This window comes from Haliaeetus leucocephalus, unplaced genomic scaffold (assembly GCF_000737465.1).
Source record: "Haliaeetus leucocephalus isolate CR32 unplaced genomic scaffold, Haliaeetus_leucocephalus-4.0 Scaffold555, whole genome shotgun sequence".
NCBI classification, from domain to species: domain Eukaryota; kingdom Metazoa; phylum Chordata; class Aves; order Accipitriformes; family Accipitridae; genus Haliaeetus; species Haliaeetus leucocephalus.
In genome coordinates, this window is record NW_010972991.1 from 17,674,293 (window position 1) to 17,691,891 (window position 17,599).

The 17,599-nt window shown below is 38.0% G+C and overlaps 1 protein-coding gene across 3 annotated transcripts; it reads left to right on the forward strand.

The window, feature by feature from the left end:
• The first annotated feature begins 4,356 nt into the window (after window positions 1–4,356).
• PABPC1 (poly(A) binding protein, cytoplasmic 1) lies at window positions 4,357–16,033 on the forward strand. Of its 3 annotated transcripts, none has more exons than XM_010577034.1 (14): window positions 4,357–4,579; window positions 4,687–4,802; window positions 6,730–6,869; window positions 7,967–8,061; window positions 9,638–9,775; window positions 9,872–9,967; window positions 10,589–10,861; window positions 11,011–11,104; window positions 11,296–11,406; window positions 12,294–12,448; window positions 12,886–12,970; window positions 13,154–13,284; window positions 13,586–13,681; window positions 15,591–16,033. In XM_010577034.1, the coding sequence occupies exons 1-13, from the start codon at window positions 4,406–4,408 to the stop codon at window positions 13,676–13,678; spliced, it is 1,701 nt and encodes a 566-aa protein (XP_010575336.1). In that variant the 5' UTR covers window positions 4,357–4,405; the 3' UTR covers window positions 13,679–13,681; window positions 15,591–16,033. The 3 variants fall into 3 exon arrangements, with proteins under 3 accessions (XP_010575336.1, XP_010575338.1, XP_010575339.1); XM_010577036.1 differs by having other exon boundaries at window positions 15,595–16,033; XM_010577037.1 differs by lacking the exon at window positions 9,638–9,775.
• The last annotated feature ends 1,566 nt before the right edge of the window (window positions 16,034–17,599 follow it).

The following is a 17,599-nucleotide window of genomic DNA, read 5'->3' on the forward strand; positions in this document are numbered from 1 at the left end:
CCGGCGGCCGCGGGGAGGGTGTGGGCGTGCAGGCGGCTTTTCCACAGGCCGGCGCGTCCGTGCGCGGCCGCATCGGGAATCCGAGATGAAGGCTAGCTCGAAGAAAACATCATAGTCATTAGCACCTCTTAATAACTACGCAGGAGCTGGGTGCGTGTGCGTGATTAAGAGGCCGTAAGAAGGAAGTAGGACGTAGCAGGGTGGTTTGGTAGTTTCACAGACGTCCGGTCGGAGCACAGGCCACAGCGTCACACGTTAAAATACCGCGGCAGGTCTGTCACGTGTAGGGAGGGGGTGAAATCACTGGGGCCTCCTTTGCTTGCTCTGCGTCTAGCAAGCTGCGTTCTGGTCCCTTTCTCTTTGGCATTGTGTTTCCCAAGTCGTGTTTTTATTAAACTTGCTTTACACGACGTGTTGCCGGTTCTCTAAAGTTGCATCAGTAAAGAAACTTTCCATGTAGTTCTGGTCATGGTTGTGCTGAGTTTGGCAAACCGGCTTGTTCATGTGGAGGGTGTTTCGATAAAAGAACCAAACCTGTGACCGGTTCTAAGTTTTAATTAAAAGAAAAAATAATTCCGCCAGCTAGAACATATTTGATTCCAAGTACACAGCTTTCTGTTATAATGGGTTTATGTTCAAGCGTATGAAAGCGAGAGATTCGAATTACAAACTTTCCAAGCAATTAGATTAACTGGCTTTCAAAATTGGCTTTAGTATGTAGCCATTATCAGATCAGACTTTGGTGTACCGATGATATCTGTATGTAAGAGGTAAAAGCTACTGTCTCATCTTTTTAATAGGCAGATATTTCACCTGTTATCATCAGCTCCCTCGCTTCAGAGAGCTTTTAATTTATTCAGCCATTGTTTAGGATGAGGCAATTTGAATGCTTGTTTTAACACACTTTGCTTTCCTTCGATAAAAACCTGTGGTACGGCTTACTCAAAAAGAATAAGAAGTTAGCACAGCTCAGTACTGTGATATGATAATGTCAAGGCAGAAGTTGAAGGTGATTCAAATGCTTCTCCTCCTTTCTAATGACAGAATTCTGTAAGGACAGACGTTATCACTGTCATTAGTTGAGCAACCTGTTCAACCCTATGTTTTGTGACTTAGTTTCTCATTTGTCAGATGCGGGAACAAATACAGCTCTTTCACCTGAGCAGTGCTTGCATTCAGAGTTTTAGAATGTGCCTCTTACAAAAATGCTGTTACAAGCATCCAAATGTTACAAGTATTTTTCAGACTTTGGGAAGCACGCATATTTTATTCTACGCCTAGTCCAGTTCAGCTAAAAGTATTTCTCGTCTGTATCAAACTTGCATCTGGCACGTATCTGGAAGCACGTGTGTAAAATATACTTAAATGATATTGTGTGATTATACTTTTGCAACATTTTTAGAATTTGATGTTCTTGGCAAATACCTAGAAAGCATTTGCTGATCTCTTGGTTTTGTTTGTTGGTTTGGTTTTTTTTCCCCATAGATCATTCTATCCATTTACTGAAACCTTGAAATAGGAGCTCTGAGGAGGAATGGTTACTCTTACAGTAATAGTGGTTTAATTTTGATTCCAAACTAGCTGCCTTTTCTTGGTTTGGCCTAATTCTTAGCTACATGTCGGGCTATGCTTATTAAACAGCTAGTAACAACTAGCTCGGGTTTTGAAAAACATCTTTGAAGGTGTGTTTGACGTTACCAGCTGTCTGTAAACTAGGGATCTCAAAGCTCTTCCAAAAACTAATTAGGCCTGATGACACATTTGCGAGGTATGCGCACATTTCAAAGTTGTGACTTTTCTGAATTTGAGTCATAGTCCGGAGTAAAACCCAGTCAATCTTGTTTAATCACTAAACTAGAAATATTCTTAGGTAATCTGAAACTGCACTTCTCCCTTCAGATTTTTTGAATGGTTATGTTTTGAGAGGTTGTTTATTTTATAGCTATTGCTCTGTAGGTATAGCACAGTTTAGCATTAAGTGTATATTCCCTGTGATTTTGAAATTGTTACTAAAGTGGACTGTCCAGTTGCTCACGACTAAAATGGGAACTGGTGACTCACTCAACAAAAGCTCCAGCACAATCAGCAAAAGTACAGCATGGGTAGGTGTGTCCACTTGGTAACAAGTTAACTGCTGAATGGAATTGCCTCCTGCAAACTAGTGCCCAGCCTTTTATGGCTGAAATGGCATGAAAGTAAGCCAGTTGTACTAGTAAGTGAATTTTAATGAGAGTAGCTTGTACCTGGTTGCAGATGTATTCTCGTAATGTTTTAATATCTGTTGTGGAATGACATTTCTTGTACTTCTGGTCCATAGAAGAGGTGAGGAGAGCTGTTGAGGGTTTCCATGCTGTCCTTGGCTTTGTGGAGAAATTGCGTTGATCTAAAATACGTGCTGACTATTAGTTGAGAGTGGTAATGCTTGCAAAGGCTAGTATGGACCCACTTTGAGTCAGACGTTTGGGAAACGTGTCCAGGAACACATATTTTTGAGGAGTGTCAGGATTATTCTAGAAGCAATTAGCATGCACTAGAAAAGCCTCTTTTCTAGTGAAGGAAGCCCTGTTACTACTTCTGGAAATAATGAACTGTTTGTTGCTGGCACTTTTGCTGGTGCTGGCAGTAATAATTCCAATGACTTCCAGGGCAATACCAAAGCCTTAGATGTTTCTGCTGTGGCCAGTCTGATATCCACAGTTCTTATTTTTTTGGCCGTCTTCCCCCCCCCCACACCCCTTTGTAATGTAATGCCTTCCAATGCTTTTGTTTCTCATTATCAGTATCTCAGTTGTCTTTTCTCTCCTGTTTAATTTATATTAAAGTTTGTGAAAGCTTTGTTAACTTATTTAAAAGAGTGGCAATGCTTATATTTTTTGTGGCTTTGGTTTAAATCAGTTGACTGGCTAGTGTCATGTGAATATGGCAATAGTATCAATAGATTTTTAAATTTTTTTACAAGCAAATGTTAGACATCTGTCTCGTTAACTTCTACAGATGTCTTTCAGAGAATATAATCTTCACATTCACTTGTAATCTGAAAACATGGCAAGAAGGGACATAAAACGTGGTGTACCAGCTGAACCAGAGGCCGATTGCAGATTTTCTTTGGCCATGATATCCAACAACATAGCTAAAGATAAAAGCAGCACTTAAAGAACAAAAACGTAGGGGTTTTCACAATGTGGTTGGTCCTTAGTCCTTCTCCTAAGGAAAGCAAATAACTGGCATGGTTACTGTTTTTAAACTAATACTAAACTGATTTCGGTCTTGTTAGCATCACATTGCTCTGCTATGTGCAAATTGCAGTGAAGTGAGTTAGTACCAACGGGTGTGACTTCAGCTATTTACTGGGACTTTTTTCAGTGTTCTTCCAGACCTACAGGAACAATGATGAAAAGGGGCTAATGTAGGAGATCATAAAATAAGTCTGCCATACTTGAGAACTGTTGCTCTTTCTTGCTTAAATACCTTGTTGACTTAAAACATCACAGACATGTCTTGTTGCTTTGAAGGGACGTATGAAAACTGAAGAAGTCTTGATACCTCCCTATCTAAATACACCGAGATCTTGAATTCAGGCTTTGAAAAGTTAGTTATGGAGTTCTACTGGAAAAACTGCTCCATTGGAGTAATAAAACCTGCTTACTTAATTTTGCTGTTTTAACACTTGCTCCTTCGTTGAGCTTACATATATTTCATCATGAGCTTTTAATATATACATAATTTGAGATTTTCAAAATTAAGTAGTGGTTTTAAATCTCTTTGAACTGTCCCTTGCCCGGAAGTCCATCACGGATTTTTTTTGTCACTAAGGAAGCAGTTGTGTGGAACAGCTGCCTGAACCAGGCTTGAACTCCACCTAGCAAAGAAATCTTGTCAGTTTAGGGGTATTGGTGATTTAGGAGTTCTTATGTTAGTGTTTGCAAAAGGCCTCATATAGGCACAAGCTGTACCCCTAAAAGCATTTTTATTGATACAGTATGCATCTGCACGATGTGGGAGTGGCCAGCTGAATTTCAGAAATGTTAAAACTTTTCCTCCTGTGGAGTAAGTCGTAATTGTCATCACTTGATAGATTTTTCTCCTCTCACCGTCCCATCTTTTCGTAGTGGGGTCCAATCCCTTAGGCTACTGGCATTTTTACAGCTTGTTCAGCTGACTTGTGCTTCTTCCTAAATGTGGCTTTTGCTGAGGAGTTTTTGCCAGTTTTAACTTGCATAAACCGGAGTGGGGTTTATTTACATTGGAGGTTTGGGTTTGCATCTTGGTGGTGGTGCTGGACTTAAAATTGTAACAATTTCATAAAGAATTGTACTTCAAATGCTATTTGTGTGCTTATTACGATAACTTTAGCATTTCCTACTAATTCCATTATGTTTTTCCAGCTGAACGAGCTTTGGATACCATGAACTTCGATGTCATTAAAGGCAAACCAGTGCGCATCATGTGGTCTCAGCGTGATCCGTCTCTACGCAAAAGCGGTGTAGGAAACATTTTCATCAAAAACTTGGACAAATCAATTGATAACAAAGCTTTATATGACACATTTTCTGCTTTTGGAAACATCCTATCTTGTAAGGTTAGTGGAAAATTATTGGTGCACTTAATGGTTTGACACACCTCCCCCCCCCTCAATTTACACTGGAAACATTCCATGGGTGTTACAACAGGGTTTTTCTTTAATAGGTGGTATGTGATGAAAATGGATCCAAGGGTTATGGGTTTGTACATTTTGAGACACAAGAAGCTGCAGAAAGAGCTATTGAAAAAATGAATGGTATGCTGCTTAATGACCGCAAAGTGTAAGTACACAAATACATGGTTGGGGATCAACAGACTGAAATTCATTTTACAGTGGACAAATACTTAAAGTTTACCTAGAAAAGACAGGTTGTTCTAAAAATTTCTTATTTTAAAGAGGATTTAGAATTTTAGTGCTAGGAATACTATGAGTTGTATCCCCTGCGTATTCTAAAGGCAAGAGTAAGGTCAGAAAAGGCTAATAATGCAATCTGGGGAAAACATTGTTATTAGTTGTCTTACAAGTCAATGTTGTAACAAGGATTTGGGAACTCCTCTGGTTTTCTGATCTTACTAGTCTGTGATAGAATACAGTCCTTCGGGTATTCTGAATAATGCTTCCTTTATAAGAGTTGTGAGATAGGTACATTATCCATTTTTTGGATGAAACTTGAAGCTCTAGAGTTAGTCCTGAATAGCAGTCGGATTACACTGATGTTTTTCTATGAATGTCTGTTAATAGGCAGGTCTAGGAAATAGCAGTGGAAAATAAAACATACAGAAACCTAATGTTTTAAAAATTATCATTGTTATATACTGTAGGAAAAAAATGTTATTTGGCTACTTGGTTAGTGATATCTAGGCTTGGGGGCAGGGCGAGTGTGCCTCACAGCTATGCCTAAGGGATCATTATGGTATTTGGCATAGTTGCAAAAGAATAGCTGTCTAAATACTTGAGAGGGTTTGGAAAAAGGATAACAGAAATTGGCATCAGCTTACCATCATGGATTATTTTTACATGTAGAGATGGATGGATCAAGCCACGTACAGGGAGGACATATATTTTGAAACTTTAGTTTTCCTGCTTGTTCTGTGCTTGACTGGCACACTGTGGATGTTTTTACTCATCTTCCATCTTTATACAACCTTTTTAAGTTAGTAAAAAAAGGTCGGCATGTAGTCACAGAAGCACATGATTTACGTAAACTTTGTTCAGTAAAATACATCATAAGAGTTAATTTTGCTTTGAATTTCTATTCAGGCTAGGCTTTTAAAAGTGAGTTAAAGTACTTCACTTACTACTAAAATCTGCTGAACACATTGCACTATCATTCTTACCATCCTTGGTTGCTATAAATTGGGTGAAGTTGTCAAAGTTTAAGAAAATGTTGAGTTACAGTATGCTACTTTATTGGATTTGCCAGATTTGGAACTATAAAGTTGGACAATACAATAAAATTTGAGAGCAAAAGTCTACTACAATCAGTGTTAGCCACATAATGTCTGTACTAGAGCAGCTCCTTGGGTTGCAGAGTGTTGCGTTCAGCTTCTGTTCTTTCTCTGATGGTATGAACTGACCTTTGGTGTTCCCAGCCAATTTGCAATGGTATTTGACTAAAGAGCAAGTTGAACTTTTTATTTCTCTATGCCTTTAAAAAAAAAAAAAAAAAAAAACAAACAACTCAGGAAAAAAAATCCCCCAAAATAAAAAAAACAAACATCAAACCAGACAAAAGTCTTGCTTTGATACTGGCTGGAAAGGTGTGTAAGGGAGTGGGGCAGGTTAGTTAAATATCCCTTGCTTAAAAACAGGATTGGAGAATGGTAACTGCTTTAAGGCTGCCAAGTTTTTAGTATGGCAGAGGGATTATGCTGATATCTAGAATTTCTGTTTAGCCACTTTACCTAGTACTCTTTCCCATTGTCCAGCTCCCGTTGTCAAAGGTGTTTCATAAGAGTGAACAATCTCGCCAATGGCTTGAAAGCATTTTTATGCTACTTACTGCGATAAGCACACTGATGTAGCAAGGATAGTGAAATTGTTTTTCCGATGGAGTTTTATCCTAAATATTTTGGCTAAATAATTTCATGCCTATAATGAACAATGAGACTAGTTAAGAATAAAATATGATGCCAGAGGATTAAAATAAATTTTTAAACCTTGACAGACTTGCTTTAACCTACACTATTGTGTTCTCCTGCAACTAGATTTGTTGGAAGGTTTAAATCCCGCAAGGAACGTGAGGCAGAGCTTGGGGCCAGGGCAAAGGAATTTACCAATGTTTACATCAAGAATTTTGGAGAAGACATGGATGATGAGAGACTTAAGGAACTCTTTGGCAAGTTTGGTAATGTCTTAAGCTTCAAGTTTATATAAACATGAGTGAACATCAGCTTACTTCTTATATGGTATCTGTACAGTGCCTTGTAATACAAGGAATCAGCTGGCTGTGTAATGTTGAGTTAAAAAAAAAATTAAAAAGGTTCTGAAAAGTTGGCACTTAATTCCAGTTAGTCTTTTGAATGGGTTTTGCAATTTTTTTTAAGTTGCAAATAGAAGTGTTTTCCATTTTAGTACAGATTGATGTTATGAATTCACTACACTTCCATTGGCAAGCTATTTGGTTCTGTCTTGGTCCTCAGTTATGCACAGGGCAAAATTATGGCAGGCATATGATCATGATCTAGTAATGTATATGATGTGTCACCATCAAAATAGGAAATGGCAAACTCTGTAATTCAGTTACAGATTCTTATACTGGTTCCTAGGGCACATCTCAGCCTCAGCTTTTTTTATCATTATTATTATTTTATTTCCTCCATGTTTTTGCTGTTCTCCAGTGGATATCATGTAAAGCAAGACAAAGCCTTGAATATGAGTTAGCAACCCTAAGCAGCATTTACAGGAAAGACCTTTGCACTACTGAAGTGTCGTGGTTGAAATGATAGCGAATTTAGCTGCTAGTATCTGTCTCAGTTGAGTCCTTGAACTACAGTTTTTCGAAGGTTTGGAATTGCTGAACTGGGATGGCCTTTCACCAGGATTAAATGGTGAAGCACATGCCTAATAGAAAGACCTCCTCTCTGGCTTTCAATACCCATTTCAAAGGATGGAAGCACAAATGCTTTTTAAATGTTGTGATTTTTAATGAGAAAAACAGTTTTGTTCACTTAGAGATGAAATTCCTACCCCTTTTTGGTTGAAAATATAGTAGGAGAGAAATTCAGCATGGCAGACTTCAGCCATAATGGCTGAAGTTCAGCATCAGGGCAAATCAGCAATTTTATATTAATGGCTGATGTTTACTAGATACTATTACTGGTGCAGAAGTCCTTTGTAATACAAGTGAAACAAACTAAATATTAAGACTTCTAAGCAGGATGTTCAAAATGTGAAGGGAACACACTCTGTATACGAAGCCTAAGTATTTCATTCTCTTTTTAGGTCCTGCCCTAAGTGTGAAAGTTATGACTGATGAGAGCGGAAAATCCAAAGGCTTTGGCTTCGTTAGTTTTGAAAGACATGAAGATGCCCAAAAAGTAAGCTTTTGGACTTCATTTTAGGAATCCTATAACTGAGACCCAAATAATGTGTTTCACTGAGTGATTTGAAATCTCGGAATTCATTAAGGGTTTTTAATTGGTCAAGGACACTGCAAAACCAGGTGTCTGCTTCCTAAATGACTTAGCATAGTTTCTGTCATTTAGAATGCTTTCCTATGAGCAAATATCAGTTGGTTTGAGGAGCCTGTTAAGATACTCTAAGACAGCTGGAACTAGTGTAGAAATGGGGAATCTTGAATAATTTAATAACCTGTTGTAGGTGGGCTTAAAGGTCTTGATGAGATTTGCACTCCCTCACGCTGGGCACCATACAAGCATAGAAAATTATTATATCTCTGCAAAACCCAGATGAATCATTGGATCCAATTTGGTTGCACAAAACATTTGTGCAAGGCAGAAAGGATTGTGTTTTCAAACTTCAGCACTGCGAAGTCAGCAGGAAAGCTATTAGTTTTATGGAGCATGTTTGGCACAGCTATAAGAAAATAGTTATAGAGCCCTGTGATGTTGCTGTTACTCTGAAGAGTAACTTTGGAAGAAGGTTCCTTTTAATTTGTGTATATATCTATAACATGCCAGTATGCTGTATAACTTAATTCTTTGTCAGCTGGTTGCTTTGATGTGTCAGTTCACTGTGGCAGTAGGGACATAGCATCAGGAGAAAAACTCGGCACAGAACAAATCAGGGCAACAAATGAAGTTTGCTTTTCAAAAGGCATTTTGGTGATTTGTCAGTGCTGCAAGTGTACAAGCAAGAGATTAGAACAAATCCTGTCTGTCTTACATCTACATTGTTCAGTCTTGCATACATTCATTGATGAATTGTTTCTCTTGCGGTAGTCAGGATCCCATTTTGGGTGTTTTAAGTAACATAAAATTCTAGTATCTCAGTAAATATGTGTTTAATGGCTTTGATCATGGAGGTATACAATACAAGAAGTCACAACTGGTAACTTCTGGTTTTAAATTAATTGAATAAATCTGTGCCAGAGTTTTCACATCTTAATAGTTGTAACTCAAAACAGCATAAAGGAAAAAAGTTTGTATTTTCATACTCTTTAAGTATTAATGAAAGAATAAAAATTTAAAAAAAAAGCTGTATATGCCAGCTGTAGCTTAACATATAGGAAAATCTGGTAGATACTACAGTTTGAGATGTTAATTTTAAAAACAGAAGTCAGGTTTGTGAATTTGAGCTTTTCAACTCAATTTGCTTTCTTTTCTCTACCTTTAGCAAGGTAGGGCTGGAGAAATAGTGCTTCATTATGTGACTTGATTTGTTGGTTGGTTTTTTTTCCAACTTCATATAAGAAAAGTTTTCTGCATCTGTTGTTACTTTTCTTTAACTGGGCAGAAGCGCACAGAAAGCAATTTCCATTTTACTTTAAGTGGAAAGTCTCAGGGTATTTTGTTTCAACCGGTGATATTTTAGGTGGATTGGCTCTTTTTCTGGAATCCTTATGTAACTTTCTGTATTTGAATTACATTTTTTTTGTATGCCTGAAAAACACCAGAATACAAAGCACTGCTAACCTGTTGTTTGTTAATGAAGGCTGTAGATGAGATGAATGGGAAAGAGCTCAATGGGAAACAAATCTATGTTGGCCGGGCTCAGAAAAAGGTGGAAAGACAGACGGAGCTGAAGCGCAAGTTCGAACAAATGAAGCAGGACAGGATCACCAGATACCAGGTTCAGTTTCAATTCAAGAGGACTAACTTTATTCTGTGATATTTTTAGATTTACACAGACCATTTGCTTTCAAAAATAACTTGGCTTTTTTTTTAGGGTGTAAACCTTTATGTGAAAAATCTTGATGATGGGATTGATGATGAGCGTCTTCGAAAAGAATTCTCCCCATTTGGTACAATCACTAGTGCAAAGGTAAAGTAAAGTTTGCAGATTGTCCTTGTCCTTTCTTTGAAAATGAACAGTGGTCCTTCACCAAGGAAGAGTGATTTATTTCATTGACTTAACAGATGTGACCCAGTCACTTACCACTGCTACTATGTTCTATATATGTGGACATCTGCTTTTTGATTATTGTACATCTCGGGTTAAACGCATGTGATCATCCTTTCTTGAAATAATCATAGAATCATAGAATAGTTTGGGTTGGAAGTGACCTTTAAAGTCATCTAGTCCAACCCTCCTGCAATGAGCAGGGATGTCTTCAACTAGATCAGGTAGCTCAGAGCCCCGTCCAACCTGACGTTGAACCATCTTTGTGATGGGTTTATGCCACAAAAAAAATGCTACATCTCAATCTGCATGAAATCAAGAGTCTGAGTCTATCTATAGATTTCAGCTTTCTTTGTATATAAAATAGAATAGAATCATTAAGTTTGGAAAAGACCTCTAAGATCATCAAGTCCAAAATAAACTGAAATAATACTTATATTGATGTGAGAAACTACATCTTTTCAGTACAATAGTGTGCTCATTATGACTTCAGTGAGGTTGTCATCTGTATTCAGTAAACAGCTATTAATTAATTAATTACAGGTCATGATGGAAGGTGGCCGCAGCAAAGGATTTGGATTTGTATGCTTTTCATCACCAGAAGAAGCCACCAAAGCTGTCACAGAAATGAATGGTAGAATTGTGGCTACTAAACCATTATATGTAGCTCTAGCCCAGCGTAAAGAAGAGCGCCAAGCTCACCTCACCAACCAGTATATGCAGAGAATGGCAAGTGTAAGAGCAGTACCTAATCCTGTAATCAACCCTTACCAACCAGCACCTCCTTCAGGTTACTTCATGGCAGCTATCCCACAGGTATGTATGCAGAGGAGTAACTGAATGTTTTGTACTGTGTATAAAATCTGCATAATTTCAGCATTCTAATTTCATAGCAGAAAGGTGATGGACTGTTCAGCATGCCCTTCAAAGGTAACAAAGTTACACAATGTTTTTGTATTTGACAGACTCAGAACCGTGCTGCATACTATCCTACTAATCAACTTGCTCAACTTGCTAGACCTAGTCCTCGCTGGACTGCTCAGGGTGCCAGACCTCATCGTAAGTCACTTCTTTACCTCTTTCCAGTGATTGCGGTAAACTCCATAGCATTTACCTTTGCACTTTTAAGTACATTTTCACGGCATTACAGTATCAGTCTTCTCTTTGTCATGTTAGTGGTATTACTTCTGAACTCTCTTCACCATTCAGTGTTTCAGCATCTAATTTAATGTATTTTCTCTAAAACATAGCATTCCAAAACATGCCTGGGGCTATCCGCCCAGCAGCACCCAGACCACCATTTAGTACCATGAGACCAGCTTCTTCACAAGTTCCACGAGTCATGTCAACACAACGTGTTGGTGAGTTTCATTTATGCAAACTTTAAGTATTAGACTTATTTTTTAATTTTGCTGATTCAGAATGATCTCTCAAAAGCATTTGTAAGTTCAATATCACATGTGGTAACACTTCCCTCCTTTTCTGGCTCTTACTACATGAGTAAGCTGGTATCACCTTCTAGTAGTTGCTTTAACTATTGTCCCAGCAAAGACTCCTGCTGTGGTCCCATTTGTTTAGCATGAAGCATTTCTTCTTTTAGTGTGCATTTTAATAATACTGTATGACAGCTTCTGCTATTTCTAAGCATCGTGGCAATTGTAATAATAGGTTGCATGTAGAAATACCGAGATGATAGAATTTTAGCTCTTATTATTTTGTCATAGAATACTGTGAGCCAGTATCATGTATGCAGAAGCTGCACATCACTGAATGAACCAGAATTGATTGTAATGGAGTCTTAATTCTCTCAGAATGTATTAGGCAGTAGTATTTTTTAGCAATCTACTTCGTGAAAGTATCCTTTTTTTAGGATTACTATTGATGTAATGTGCTCAGGAAATCAAATGTCTTTTGAGGTTAGGATGAAATTAAATTAGTACTCAACCAAAGTGAATGTTTTCTCACAAATCTTTTTTCAATAGCATGTGAGAAAAGCAATTCATTAGTGAAATGACTGGAAAGTAACGTCCAGTAAATTTTGAGCTTTGAACCTTTAGATATGACCAGTGATGTGACAGTTGACAATACTACTAAGATGAATCTGTAATACAGTACCTAAATTAGGTATTCTGTTTGGGCTGGTTTGGTTTTTGGTGGGGTTTTTTTGTGTTGTTTTTTTTCTCATAACTTGTACAGTGTGGGCTAAATAAAACAAATACTCACATATGGAATTATGTTATTTTTTCAGCTAATACATCAACACAAACAATGGGTCCACGTCCTGCAGCAGCAGCTACTGCAGCTACTCCTGCTGTACGCACAGTACCACAATACAAATATGCTGCAGGTGTTCGTAATCCTCAGCAGCATCTTAATACACAGCCGCAGGTCGCTATGCAGCAGGTATGTCATTTTAGGAACTGGTCCATGCTTCTGCTAGTGTTTTTTGCAGAGGAAGGAGGGGGGCACTTATGATTGAGTTGTCTTTGTTATTCTAGAATTCAGGCTCTGCAGTGTGGCAGCAGAGTTATAGCCTTGGGGTTTTAAGTATATTTTAAGTTCACCTGGGACAGGATGTGATCCTGTGTTACTTTGTATTTTCCAGTTGCTTGATACCTTAGCCTGAATTCTCCTTGTGTTTGCTCCACAATGGAGCGGTTTATGCTAATCACCCAGCTCTAACCAGCTCTATTTGATTAAATTGACTTAGTTGTAATTTATTCCATGTTTCTGACAGTGTAGGTATTGTTTATGCTGAGTTGTGGAACATTAGATATTTGAAGCTGCACCTAATTATGAACTAGAATTTAATTTTGAAATGGTGTTAAATTAACTTGCAGCCTGCTGTCCATGTGCAAGGTCAGGAACCCTTGACTGCTTCCATGTTGGCTTCTGCCCCTCCACAAGAACAAAAGCAGATGTTAGGTATGTACATGATACCTTTCTCTATTCCTTGTAGCAGAAGAACAAAGTACTCTTTCATCAATCTTAAAATGTGGAATAAATGGTTTTAGCAGTAGAACAAAGTGTTTGTTTCCCTTTTCCCTTAAATCTAGGCTGTGTTTGTCAGATAAGATTTGTCACTCTGATAAGCTTTTTTCTCTCTAGGTGAACGTCTATTTCCTCTCATTCAAAGCATGCACCCTACTCTGGCGGGTAAGATCACTGGTATGTTGTTGGAGATTGACAACTCTGAACTCCTCCACATGCTCGAGTCTCCTGAGTCTCTTCGTTCGAAGGTAGGCGGACTTTTGCCTTACCTAGTTTTATCAGCAATTAAGACTACACTGATTTAACAGATGTTTATACTGGCACAGTTGAGTAGCAGCAATGCAACAGTGGCCCAGGGCAAGAAGTTAGGATATCCTCTTTCAGAGGGTGGCAGTGACTTACATTAGCATGAACTGGAACTGTAACGTTATCCTTTTCTTTTTAACAATGCAGGCATTGTTTGTGCATGTAATTTAAACTGTTTCATTAACTTAAATATACAGAAATTACTAAGCTTCCCTTTATTAATTTTTCTTTTTTACTTAACAGGTTGATGAAGCTGTAGCCGTACTACAAGCCCACCAAGCTAAAGAGGCTGCTCAGAAGGCAGTTAATAATCCCACTGGGGTTCCAAGTGTTTAATAAGTAAGTTTTCTGAGCACTGTATAGTTTTGTGGGTTGAGTGGGGCAATAGTCCTTAGTCCATGGCCTTGGAAGCAGGATGCTTCCAGGCTCTGTATCATTTGCAGCCACAGAAAGTAGCAGCTATGGTCACAGTTGTAAACAAATTTCGTGCTCAATCCTGTTGTCCGGTTCTGTAGCTCTTGGTTAGCAAATGCTACTGACATTTTGTCTTGCCTATTTAGCTGGAATCAAAGCTTTGTTTTTAACAGCATATTTAGCTAAAATTAGTTTTAGGCATGTGTGCAAAAAATGTGCAGTTCTGTCAAACACTACTGTTGAGTGTTGTTCAAGAGGAACTTCTGGAATTGAAATAAGCTTAAAACAATACTCCAACCCTATTTTTCCTTAGAAATGAAATTGCTAGTTTAAACTATAATTTGTATATACTTGCCAAAATCTCAAATTACACAGTAATTAAAAACTAAACTACATACTGTCTTGACTTCACTTTTTGGTGAATTTTAACTTTAATGCCAATTAAAATACTGTCATGGTTTAACCCCAGCCACAACTAAGCACCACGCAGCCACTCACTCACTTCCCCCCACCCAGTGGGATGGGGAGAAGGTTGGGAAAAGTAAAACTCGTGGGTTGAGATAAGAACAGTTTAATAGAACAGGAAAGAAGAAACTAATAATGATAACACTAATAAAATGACAACAGTAATAATAAAAGGATTGGAATATACAAATGATGCACAGTGCAATTGCTCACCACTCCCTGATTGATGCTCAGTTAGTCCCCGAGCGGCGATCCTCCCACTTCCCCCAGTTTATATACTGGGCATGACATCACATGGTATGGAATACCCTGTTGGCCAGTTTGGGTCAGCTGTCCTGGCTGCGTCCTGTGCCAACTTCTTGTGCCCCTCCAGCCTTCTTGCTGGCTGGGCATCAGAAGCTGAAAAATCCTTGACTTTAGACTAAACATTACTTAGCAACAACTGAAGACATTAGTGTGTTATCAACATTCTTCTCATACCTAACTCAAAAGCATAGCACTGTACCAGCTACTAGGAAGACAATTAACTCTATCCCACCTGAAACCGGGACAAATACTGATTTTCTTTATTGCCTTCTGTGGGGTTAGTATCTTAATTTTGCATGACAGGAAGAGGCAAAAGGTGGTATCTTTATAATTTTGAAAGGGGAAAATGTTGTGCAATTGAGGATGATATAGGAGTCTATTCTCAGTCCAGTTAGGTTTTGCCTGTCTATGAACTTAGTTTCCACGTTTATAGCTATCAGTTGAAGATGACTGCTTTAACATTTGATTACTTAATTTTCTTTTTTTCTTGGTCTTCTCATTTCTGCAACTTTCCTTTTGGAGGCAGAATTCAAGTCATGTTTTTTCCACACTTCTTTCTTTTTCTGGTTTGTGGGGTATTTTTTGGTTTTGTTTTTGTTTTTTGCTAGTGACACTTTCACACTGGGGATAAAGAAGTGCTGAATAAGTTGTTTGTCCTAAACTAAGATGCCCAAACTTTGAGACCATTACTCTGTACGCTCCATGGTGTTTTAGTAATTGGAAATTGAAAATACTGCTAGTGTAGTTACTTGGTGAGCCTTGGTATGCTGGCCTCAAAAGTAGAGGTGACCTGCAGTCAAGTTAGTTACAGTAACAAATTATTGTGTACAGCTGCTGTGCAGAGTACTGTTTAGTTCTAGACTCAGTTTTGTCTTACCAAATACTTCACTTCCATGTCTCTGAAGTGGGGGATACCTCTGATACACTGCTTGTAGAGAACTTTGGTATGATTGATGCTGTGAATGCCCAAAGTGCTGTCAGGATTACAGTTGCAGAAAGCGTGTGAGAAAACATAAGGTGCTGCTTTGATTTCAAAACCTGACAACATTGTTTTTGTTTGCAGAAAGATCCGGGACTACAATCTAGAACTTCGCTTCACCGAAGAAAAAAAAAAATCTAAACATGGAAAAACTATTAAATATTGAGAAAAACATTGCAAAATATAAAATAAATAAAAAAAGGAAAGGAAACTTTGAAGCTTATGTACAGAGCAACGCCGGGGCTAGCAAAACAAATGCTAGTCCTAGATTACTTATTGATTTAAAATTTAAAAAAAAATAGTAAAATAAAAAATACAAATTAATGTTTTATAAACCCGGGGGAAAAGAATTTTCAGCACAGTACAAAAATTTAAAGCATTCCTTTCTTTAATTTTGTAATTCTTTACTGTGGAAAAGCTCAGAATATCACCACTGTTTTAGTTGACAGTGAGAATTGATAGCTGAGCAAAGAAACGTAATTTGGATTATAAAATTCTTGGTTTAATAAAAATTCCTTAAACACTGATTTACTTGTGATAGTTTCTTTTGTACAGTGTACTTCTGACAAGGTTGTCATTGAGTGTGCTGAGTTAGAATCCCACTCCATAGTATGTTTCAGCAGTTTCTAGAGATCAGCCTACATTTAGCCACCTGTTACTGATAATATAAACTTAGGCATTAAAACAAGTCAGAAGAGCAGCTACATCCATATCTGGGTTTTAAATCCTTAATAGCATGATGTCTGAGCTCTTGTCGTTGTCTAATTGGAAATAAACCTTTAAATACCCTACCTAGAGATATTGGTAAGAAATGTTACTACAAAAGGCCTGTGTTGGAATTGTGTAACATAACACATGATCCCATTTAACCACCTGCATGTGGTGTTCATTCTCACATTTTGGTGGAAGGAACAATCACTACATAGGTCTCTGGCTGCATCCTTAGATGGCTGAGGAACCCTGAGATGAAGGCAGAGTAGTATGGATATAGGTGAATGAGCAAGGATTGACTGCAATACAGTGTTGCAAAATTCCATTACTATGAATGTATGAACACAAGGCATTCCTAGAACAAAAAAGGTGAGGCTTCAGGGTATTAAAAATTGAATGCATAGTAACCAAAAGGTCACGCTTTTTGCACAGTGAAAATCCTTCTGTGGACAGGACTGCTTAATCCTCTGAGTCGGATATTTCTGATGCTGTGTTTCTTAACAAGTGAATGGCTACTGTTAGCTTTTTGGTTTTTTCTCTGTTAGTAGGAGACCAATTGGTTTAATTTTAGGTTTGCTGTATTTGGGGTTTTTTAATGTGCTGAACAAATCCTTGTCAGAGGCAACTTTGAAAGTCTCAGCTAGCTCTTTGGTAACTGAATTATTGAATTGTTACTGAAAAAGAATACAGTTAGGGTACTTTAAATTGGCAGATTTGAAAACTGAGAAAGTGATCTGAAATGGTATGCTGTTCCTTATTACTTAATATTCACCACTTCACTGCATCACAAAGATCTTTTCAGTAACTTCCAGTTGTAATGTGTCACAGAGTTCTGCATACAGTGAGCTTACGCAAAATTTCATGTCTTCATCAAATTAGTGAATGGTGAAATAACTCTAGCAGTTTTACTGGCTCCAGGAATCTGCTGCTTCCTGCAAAAGGTGACCTTCCTGGTTCATCCTTATATTTGACTGTCATTTAAAAAATAGAAAAGGGAGTGCCTTTTTAAAATAAATTCCTGCTGGATCTAAATCTGATCTAGTGTACCATACCATAGAAATAATTCTGTCTTCAGTCATGGCTGATCGGACCTTCAGGTCAGCTTGTGTGTTAGTCACTAAAAAGAGCATCCAAGCAAATGACCAATGCCAGCAAAAGTGAGAAGAGCCAACAGTAGCACATGAGCTGTTTAATTTGCTACAGGACCTTACTGAGGTTGACAGTTTTGCAGAATTAAAACTGTTAAATGAATAATCAAGAGAGACAGAGTAACAAGAGCTTTTGTTGTAAACAAACTTTTACTGTCTAAGTTAGCAGATACATTGAAGCTGTCCACCCACGGAGGGGTTACCCTACGGTTGTTGCCTTGCGCTTTTTTCTCC